A 10,466-nucleotide genomic window follows, 5' to 3' on the forward strand; every position below is an offset into this window, starting at 1 on the left:
AATACCTTCATCGTTATTATTTACTGGTGAGAAAACCAAGTTCCAGTGAGGTTTAAAGATTTGCACAAGGACGCCCCAGTTGATGTCTAGTTGAGGTAGGCTTTAAACACAAGTCTTCTGACTCCCATGGCTAAGGCTCTTTCTTTCTGAGATATTTCTTATCAAGTAAAGGAAGCCATGTTATTTTTATTGGGAAACAAAAAAGCAGGTTGAGGAGAAGGGTGGGTTTTTGTGTGTGTGTATGTGTGTGTGTGTTTGTGTGAGCATGGTAATGTTAATCTAGTGATTATATAAGAATTTCACCCTCTAAAATTTCTGAATAATGTAACAGATGTCTTGCAGAATTGAAATCAGTAAGGGGACTTTCCCTAACTGGTTCATTCAATCTTAACTAAATCTGAACTTCATGTAAGAACATATTCCACTAGATTCTGGGGAGAGACAGAAATCAAAGAGACTACCCTCTGCCCTCAGGGAGTATGCAGTGTTATAGGGAAGCTGATAACAGAGCAAACTGAACAAATGCTACAGAAGAGATGTGCACAGAACATACTCTTCCTAGGAGGAGGGCACAATTAGTTCTGGTTCATAGGATCAGAAAAGGTGTTCTGGAAAAGGGACGTTTGAACTGGGTTATGAAAGGTAAGACTTGTATATATAGAGAGTAATATACACAGGAAATAGCAGGACTTAACACCTAGAGGAAGTAATGCTTAAAGGGACCCATGCATTGGTCCATTTACCTGGTATATGTAATCTAGTCCTGTTATCATTCTATAAGTGCAAATTGTGTTCAAAGACGAAGTTGAAAACGACTGAGGAGGAAAAGTGTCACCTTTGTGAATTTTATTTTAGCTACAGATTGATTTTTGTTTGTTGTCTTGTTTTATCTTTTAGGCGATTGCTTGGGATCATTACCAAAAAGGATGTGCTAAAGCATATAGCGCAGATGGCGAACCAAGATCCTGATTCCATTCTCTTCAACTAGAATCACAGGGTTGTACTGGATATAAAACAGGAAGGACATTGCAGACCATGGATATATTTTATTAACTGGGTACCCAAAACACATTTCCTACATTTGGGTGGTGAAGTTATATCAGTGTGTTGTCTCTTTCCTGCAAATTAACCAGTTGCACTACGTAATCTCTGGAAATTATTCTTCTCTTTAGGAGAAAATTCTATTAGGCTTCTGTGATATTGCATTAGGAAGATTTCATGAAAGAGTAAACAAGATTGCTATGATTTAATTCTTTTCTTTCTTTTTATTTAAAGATTTTTTTAATTTAAGACATAATTGTTAGCCAATATGCAATCACTGAAAACTATGCAAGAAAAATTCCAGATGTCCTGACCTATAGCCTGCAGGAAGCTCATGAAAAAGTCACTTTTTTGGACTCTTAACTGTCATTGGTGGAAAATGAAGTGTAAACTAAGGGGCTTTGCTTTTCCAGCCACAGGAAGGAAAGCCAGAAGGAAAATAGTAATGGTATTTTCCAGACTGTGAATTCAGTTCAAATATTATCTTGTTCCTGTTACAGTATTTAGCATTATTAGTTTCGTGTGTTTATGTATATGTTAATTTTAATGTCTGATTATAAGACAATGCTGCTTTGGTTAATCTCCTCTAAGTGAATTTAAAGAGATTAACTTTTATAGCTTGCTTGTTCCTGGTACTCTTTTTTGACGTGCACAAAGATAAGTTATAGAATTTTCTCCTTGTCTGCAAATAGGCTAATTTTTCCAGGTGGTCTTTGTTAGCTAGTAGACAAAGACTTGGCCATGAATTTGTTAGTAACAAGGAATGATTTCTCCAGCTTCCTTGAAATGATTAGTAAAGTTCTAAGCAAAGTCAATGACTAGGTCTTTCACATTTTTGTGAGGTCCCAACTAATCCTCTTACCCAGATGCCACCTCCATGAGTGATGGTGCTTTCGGCTTCTGGAATATAGAAGAGCAGTAAAGGGAACCAAATCTAGACTGCATACTGGTAAACCAGGGAAGATTCCAAGCTGTATCTGTGTTTTCATGCATTCCTTCGTAACAACCACCAGTACTAAAATGACTGGGCACTCTTGCGTCTTCCCAGTGTTAAGTACATTTAACAGGCCAGTGTTTTCCCCATGATGGTGAATTTAGGCTTGGGAGTACTTTCAGATATATTCAAGGCATTGGAACAGGATAGGCAGCTCTGACTCCCTTGAGGCTTCTTAGACTTCTAAATAAAATGCAGAACCATCCTGAGACCCAGGGGTGTGGACAAGGCCTGGTGACACCTAAGGTGCTTGTATCCAATTGAAAAGGTGCCTGTCTCGATTTCCTACCACCTCTACTGCAGTAGAAAACATCTAGGGACACCCGGTGGAGCTACAGAGCCACCACCATCATTCCAACTACGTTTTCTACATGTTTACCCACATGCTGTTGTTTCCCCTCCATTCTTCTCCCTTTTCCATGCCTTAGTCCTGAGTCCTCTCTTTGGGATTGAGCACTGTGCCCAGTTAATCATTCCTATTACAAAAAGATAACTCCTGGAGCTAAATTGTAAACCCAGCCTCCAGAAGCTTATAGCCCATGGACCAGAGAGGCAACACGCAGCCATTTGCTTTGCTCTATAGTCCAGTAGCTACTGCCATACCTCCATTCCCACGCTGATGCCCACAGCAGTGAGACTCAAATGCTAGGGGAGAGAGCTGAACCTTTCCCATTTTCCAAGTCTGTTCCCAGTGCTTCCCACCATCCTTCCAGCCTAGAATCAGCAGTCATTCAGCATAGCCTTTCCTACCCTCTGTCTCCTCTGTTCAAGCACCTCAGTGTACCTCATTTTAAAAGTTGCCGATCTCTGAGTCTAGGATTTTTTACCCCTAGTTCTTATGTTTCCAAAATCTGAAATTCTTTTATTGCCCAGAACTAGGGAGCCAAGGCTTATTTTGATTTTTAGCTTTAAAGTATCAAGGCAGTCACCAGAGCTTTCCCTTTAAATATAACACTCTAGCATTGTAATGAAAAAGAAAAGATCCTCCCTAGGTTTTATTACAGTATAGTCATGACTCAGTAACTTCACAAGGGACAAGTAGGTCATTTGTCCCTTCTTTGCCACTGATTCCCTCAAAAGAGATGTGGCTATTTGCCCTACCACCACATCTGTTGTGCAGTAGTCAAAGTTCTTCTGTGTGTACTTCTGGTTCACTACCTATCTCTTCTTATCAGCCGTCCAACTAAAGTTTGCAAAACAGGAAATGTTAATATTTCTGGTATTTGATGACAGTCAAAGGTTTGGTCACATTTCTTAGGGCAGCGGTGATATGGAGGGTATGTAAGTTTGCCTTTGTGTTTCTTCTAGGCTCTGTTTTTGATTTGAAACAGATGAGCCAGTGTTCAGGTGCTACTTCAGAGAATAAATTCAAGAAATCAGATAATACTGTGCCAAGGTGTACTTTCTAGATGCTAAGCACTGATTGGCCCTCCAGAGAAAAACATCCCTTTGATACCTCACTCCTAGTAAATCTCATTCATTAACCTCAGCTTCTCAGGAATCCTTGTAACTATATGCTAAAAGTACCTGTAGTTTATGATATCCATTATATGTCCAGTCCTATGGTTTGGCTCAAAGTTTGGCTAATTGTGGTAGCGCTCCCTGCTAGACTGCTAGCTCAGCACCTTAACATTCAGAGTTTCTTATCTTGAGGCAAAGGAAAATGTTCTTTCTGCCACTGCCAATTCAGCAGTTAGACATCATTAAACCAACAGAGCTGATATAGGGAGGTCTGTTAGTAGCCAGAAATGGTCAAATACCTCAGTGGCAAAAGACTGGGAGACCAGTCTATTCTGGTATTGAGAGAAAATTTCCCAACACAAGGGAAGGATTTATAAAATAATGCCAATAAGCACTTCGAGAGAGGGTTTTCCAAAGCAAAATATCTGTAGGCATCCAGCCATGAAGGGAATGAGTGTCTAGATTTTTTTCTGAGAGGCTAGATTTTTAAAAATCTAACAGCTATATTTTGTATCTTCAGATCTTCAGTGTAAAGAATTAAAGAAACTGGAATAAAGCTGAGGCATGTTTAGATATACCATTGGCAGAAGCAGGGAACTGACTGAACATGCAAAGTCATGGCCACTTTTAAGATCATTTCTGTTAGTTCAGACACTCTCCTCTTTTCTGGCTCCAGTGTCCTTCTGGCTCAGCCCAGCTGGAGTAGAGGTGGTATAATCCACAGAGCCCATGTCCTCTGGTGGATAATCCGACATTGACAGTGCTTTGGATGTGCCAGCTGGCAGAGCAGTCAATCTGTTTGCTGCTTGAACTGCAAAGGAGTTCAGTTGTTTGGACACCAGAGACTGAATCTGAACCCTTTACAGAAAGAGCAGAGAACAGCATCAATTTCTCTATCAAGTCTTCAATTGTGCTTGACCACAAGAATGATAAATTAACGGGGACTTTGTGTGGTCTAAGACTGTGAAGTAATTCTTAACTATGAATTTATGAACCTATTCAGGTGGAGGGGAGGAGCAAATACATTTTTTAAAAACAACGTGCAATAGAGTCCAACAGGGAAAGTAATCACCACTGTATGTTTTAAGTATTTGAATCAACTGTCCTGGTTGGGTCCTGACCTTGGTTTGTTTAGTTAGGTGGTGAGTATACCCCATGATATCTTTTGGTTTTGTTTTTTTAATCATAAGGAGTGCAGTTTTTGAGGTTGAATATTTAATAAATGATAGTCAAGACAGTTATTGAAATTTTGAAATGGCCAGTGTGTTTTATATTGCTAAAGTACTTACTGGTGATGGACCACATTGTATTGTGAGAAGCTGTTTTACTTTCATCAGATCAGAACCATATGCAGGCCACTCTCTGTTCAGAGAAAGCAGGAGAGTGTCTTTCATGGTGGTACATAGAGTATTGAGCTCTTGAAAACCCTGAGAAAAATTAAGAGTTTAGAAAGTAAAGGGGAGGTGGAATGGTGAGTAAAAGATGTCTAAATATGTGGTCTGAATTTAAGTGTCCTACAATCTTGATTTTTTTTTTAAACCACCTCTGGAATTACCTGGATTCCCTTTGGAGAGAGGGTGGAAAGTTATGGTAGTGAAAAAACCCTAGTAAGAAAATATATGAGTTCTTGTAAGATGGTGGGAGGAAGGTCATTCCATGCTCCAAGCCAAACACCCTGACATTTATTAAACTGCTTAATTATGTGCCTCAAGGGGAGAATAGTTAGTAGTCGCTGAAAGAGCAGGCTTTCCAAACAACATAGAGGCTCAAAGCAGCATTTGGTTGGAGGCAGTCTACTTTTATGGAGAGGGCTGACCCAAGACCAGACATCTGCTCATGGAGGAGGGCCGCGTCTCCTGCCATTGCCTAAATGATAAGCTTTTGGTAGATTATCTTGAATTTTGATAGAAAAATTCTTTAAAAATCTATGTCGTTAGCCTCCTTGGTATATGCTTATTCTATATTAAAAAGAAAAAAGTGACGGTGTCTCAGAGCTCAGGGAGCTTTGTAAATTTGAACTGAAATTGGTGTAGTAGACCTGTGGCAACCACTCAACTGTGCTCTGCCTCAATTTTGATTGCTTGCCCCAAGGGGAGACTTTCTTGGACTAGTAGGTGTTAGCAACTTCAGGTCACTCCCCAAATGTTTGCTGGTCACAATCTCATTTCTAAACATCTGCATCTGGGCAAAGTTTTGAAGTGACATAGGGAGCAAAATTGGTTTTCCACCATGTAATCTTATTTTGCCAAATCACCCAAGAAAGAAGGAAAGTCTGTGATGTGTGGAGTTTGCATTTCTTGGATGGAACCTATCAGGTCATCCAGTTCAATCCTGCAGTCATAAATTCCTACCTCTTAAGTTCCTGCCAAAAGGTCTTCAGCCTCTGTGTGCACACTCATTGAATGAATGCCTTGCCTAAAGTTCAGCCTTTTAAGGGGAAAAGGCGTGTGGTAGTATAAAATGTTAGGGTTTAAATAAATGATCTCTGCCTCTCCTCCTCTCTCCTGTCTGCCCCTGTCTCTCTGTTTCTGTCTCCTCCCTGCCATGCCCTAAATTCAAAATTTTATCATGTGTTATAAGTGTATTGTTTTGAATATGGACCTTGGAAGAGGGAGAGGATCATTCTGAGAGTAGAGAATGACTTCTGAGTTGATGGAGCCAACAGGGCTTTGCTCTGCTTTAGGGGCTAAAGCCAGTGATACCTGCTGGCAGTGTCCTGGGCTTTAGCATCTCTATGCAGACATGTGAAATATTCATTGCTAAATGTTATTCTCATCTATTACTAGTCCAAATCTGTTGAAAGTCAGAGGCGATCTAGAACTTGATGAGTGTAATGCCTCTTGGCAGAATGAAGGTGAGGGAGTGGCCTGGGTTGATTTTGTCAGGGTGGGGATGTTTAGCCTCATTATCTTTCTGACTGTACCTCAACTATATGGTCCTTCAACAGTGCTCCTCCTCCTCCATTTTACTTTATCCCTTATTCTCTCTCTTTCCCCTTGTCCTGCCTTTTTACTCCTCAGATTTTAATAAATATTTACTTTTTTATTATATATTTGGTCCCTTGGGACTATGTAGTGATTATAAATTGAATTCATTCTAGGTAAAAAATATATATATAGTGTGTTTAATATTTTGTTCTTTTAAACTGTCTTTTGAAGCTATGCTGTTAACCAGGTACAGGCCAGAAAGGAGTTAAGCCTGATGAACAGCACCTGGTCATGTCACCTAGGGATGCCATTGATGTAATTATGGTGATTCTTCTTCATTTGACCAAGGCCAGCCTCCTCTTCTTAACCTCCAGTCATTTCTGGCTGTGGGAAAAATACCAGCTGTCGGGTGAGCCAGTGAGGCCAGGATGATCGGGGGGGCTGGTTCCAGCCCATGGACCATTCTATGAATATCTCTGTAGTGAGCTCATTTGTAGGGCTGGCTTCAACTGCAGTAGCCAAAGAAAACCTGTCTGACTCAAAATTTTAGTTCCTGAGAGTTGGTAAAAGTTCAAATGAAGCTAAATACACATTATAGACATCAGCAGTAGCTTAGGTGTCTAGACCCTAGAATCAACCAAAGCTAATAGAGCCTGAGTTTCCATAGGAAGCTTGGTGCTGAGCTGTTCAGAGCAATTATTTATCTGAGTGCTGCCAATGCTTTAGTCACACTTTCTTAGCTTTATTGTAACTTTTAGAGATGTTGGTCCCTGTTCATAGGCACAGCCTGTACCAAAGCTATGGCTTACTGCACACTTCATTCTGCTCCCTGGTCAAGCATAGCAACATAGTTTTAAAGGAAAGTTGTGAGCTGGGGAGTTAGGAGACCTAGTTTCTATTCCCTATGCTTCTACTAACTAGCCTCGAGATCTTAACCGCTCTGTGCCTCAGTGTTCCCATCTGAAAAATGGGGATAGTGTTAATTGCCCTACCTACCTCACAGGGTTGTTGTGAGGATAAACTGAGACAATGAAAGGAAAGTACTTTGACAAGTAAGTGCTATGCAAATTGTAAGAAATGGAAACAATCATGTTACAGGCAATGGAATGGACTTTGGCAGAAGGGTTAATGGGATTGTCCAGCCCTTTCTCTGTGTGGCTTAAACCCAGGTCGCCATTGCTTTATACATTTTTCACTTAGCACAGATTTGTAATTATGCATGTAATAAAGCACAGCCTTATCCAATTTGGTGTCTGGTGTGTTTCTGAAGACCCTCGATTTTGTAGCTATTGATTTCTGATCATAAAATTGCAGTGTGGAGGTTGGGGGATGGTAGTGTGAAAGGTACCTGAAAACTCCTACTGGTTGGCCTACTTCTTAAAATGATTTATTAAATAGTTAGATTTACAGATTGAGTAATACTTTGAGCAAGCTCCAGGAGTTGGTGATGGATAGGGAAGCCATGGGGTCGCAAAGAGTCAGACAGAACTGAAAGGCTGAACTGAATGCTTTTTACCACAAGGACACAAATGAGGAGCACTTGGTTTTTTTGGAATGATTCCTGATACTTTAATATGGCTACTTAAATGTTCCTGTCTCATACACTGGCGATCCTTTCTTGATGAAATGAGGATTAACTGGGAGCTGTATTTTTTCTCTTTTTGAGCTTTTAATGATGTAAGGTTTTAGGCCTCTTGGCTACAGTCCGTTCTTACAAGGAGTGGGATGGGTGATGGAAATGTTCCTCCAGTGAATAGCAGAGCTAGTAGTATAATCTTTATGGTGTGTTGGGATTAAAATGTCTTCTCTGGGAAACCCTTTTATGTGACTGAGGAGTGGGCCTTTTCAGGGAAGTGGTTGAATGTGCAAACATTTCCTATTCACATCTCTCTGGAACCCAGAAAACAAAGGAAAGCTATCCTTTAAAGCACGGTTTTCCTACTTTCTCACTCTATTTTTCCTGAATCTGATTCCTCCTTACCTCTCCCTCCCTTTCTCTTTTAGACCACTAGGAAGACAGTTTACTGTGTTGTCCAAGTTTTCATTTAACAGTTTCTCCCGTTGACATTTGATAACATCTGCACTGGTGTACGGGCTTCCCTGGTGGCTCAGATGGTAAAATGTCTGCCTGCAATGTGGGAGACCTGGGTTCAATCCCTGAGTTGGGAAGATCCCTGGAAAAGGAAATGGCCACCCACTCCAGTACAGGTGTACACTGGATATCTTGTTGCTACCAAGAACTTTAATGCCTTTGGCCTGCTTGGTATTGTTTCAGGAAGGACGCCTCTATGTATGAATAACTCCTTCATAAGGCTAAAATTTCACAAGGAAACTTCAGATTTTGATGTTACTCTTCCCAGTTGGCACTAGTGGTAAAGAACCTGCCTGCCAATGCAAGAGACATAAGAGATGCAGGCTCAATCCCTGGGTCGGGGAGATCTCCTGGAGGAGGGCATGGCAATCCTGTCCAGTATTCTTGCCTGGAGAATCCCATGGACAGAAGAGCATGGTGGGCTACAGTCCATAGGGTCACAAAGAATCATACGTGACTGAAGCAACTTGGAATGCACACACACAATTTTACTGGGCCCTTGCCACACGTATCGTCATCCCTGCCTCTAATCTAAATACCTTCTTAGAAAAAAACCAGCTATTACCAGCTATCAACAACTTGCTGTGAATTAGAGTGTCATGTCTTAGTTGCTGTAGGGCTCAGATAAAAATGGCTTTAATGGAGTACAAGGTACAGATTCATCTAGTACAGGAGCTGCCCAGAAAAAAAAACCTGGAAATGACCACCAGATGTCAGTGCAATCATTAAAATACTGGTATAGCTCTGGTTTGGTCAGAAAAGAACTGTCTGAGAGTTGGCAGGGCAAGAAGCATTAATTCATATCTACAGCTAGATGCTGGGAATACAAGATTCAACCGAGATTTCTTAGTTGATCAGATCAGATCAAATCAGATATTCTCTTTTTAATGCATATAGTCAACTATGCTTTTCTTATTATTAAATCAATTACATGGCAGTCCCTGCCTTTAAGGAGCTTATTGCCCTGATGTGTGAAAGTTATCATTTCTTTTTTGAAGCAGTGCCTCAGGTTAAAAACAATGAGGAAATATGGATTCTGGTCCCTATAAGTTACACGGGATGGCCGTGTAACTTATAGTGTGACTAAGACCCTTTTGAAAGTGGAATGGTGGTAATAATTACTCAGGGACAATAGGCACATACTGGGACTATTCCAGGTGTGTTAGCCCAGGCTGCTATAACAAATGACCATAGACTGAGTGGCTTATAAATAAAAGAAATTGATTTCTCACAGTTCTGGAGGCTGGAAGTCTGAGATCAGGGTGCTGACACGGCAAGGTTCTGGTAAGAGCGTAGCAGACTACAGAATTGTTGTATGCTCACAAGGCAGAAAGAGAGCTAGAACATTCTCGGGGGTCCTTTTATCAGGGCACTAATTGCGTTCATGTTCAGGCTCCCATCTTCTTGACTTCACCTCCCAAAGGCCCTACCTCCAAAAACATTGGGAGTTAAGATTTCAACATATGAATTTGGAGTTGACGCAAACATCCAGTCTGCAATACTGGTAAAACCAAGAAGTGTGGTCACCTTCTTCCTGAGGGATCTCCAGCTCCAGTCTTTCCTCTCTTCCCTTCCTTGTAACAAGCTCTGTCACCTTATTGCTACTGGGACGTGGGGTAGAGAGGTTCAGACCACTACAAGTAGTAGTTCAGACTACCACAATTCTTATTCTCAAAAATAATAATAGGACTGAGCAGAGAGCAACATTCAGGGTAAGAGAAAGACAGCTTTGGCTTTTGGGTTCCCTTAGGCGTCCTTGAGCTGTCAGATTGAACAAGTTCTGTGTCTGTACACTTCCCATTGCTAATCCAGGAAGCTGCAGGTAGAATGAAGAAAGCATAGAATTTGGACCCAGGGGACCTGGACTTAAAGGCTTCCTGTAAAGGAATTGCTACCTTTCTCCATCAAGCAAAACTCAGGACTTCGGAAACTGGCCTTGGAGGAAGAGTCT

The 10,466-nt window shown here is 41.0% G+C and overlaps 1 protein-coding gene across 2 annotated transcripts in view; it reads left to right on the top strand.

Moving 5' to 3' along the window:
* The window catches only part of CLCN5 (chloride voltage-gated channel 5), a 182,621-nt gene extending 174,953 nt beyond the window's left edge, over nucleotides 1–7,668 (top strand). For both annotated transcript variants that reach the window (XM_061410112.1, XM_061410113.1), the window contains one exon: nucleotides 898–7,668. In XM_061410112.1, the coding sequence (XP_061266096.1) occupies nucleotides 898–988 (91 nt within the window). In that variant the 3' untranslated portion in view covers nucleotides 989–7,668. The remainder of the gene's footprint in view (nucleotides 1–897) is intronic.
* The last annotated feature ends 2,798 nt before the right edge of the window (nucleotides 7,669–10,466 follow it).

This window comes from Bos javanicus, chromosome X (assembly GCF_032452875.1).
Source record: "Bos javanicus breed banteng chromosome X, ARS-OSU_banteng_1.0, whole genome shotgun sequence".
NCBI lineage: Eukaryota > Metazoa > Chordata > Mammalia > Artiodactyla > Bovidae > Bos > Bos javanicus.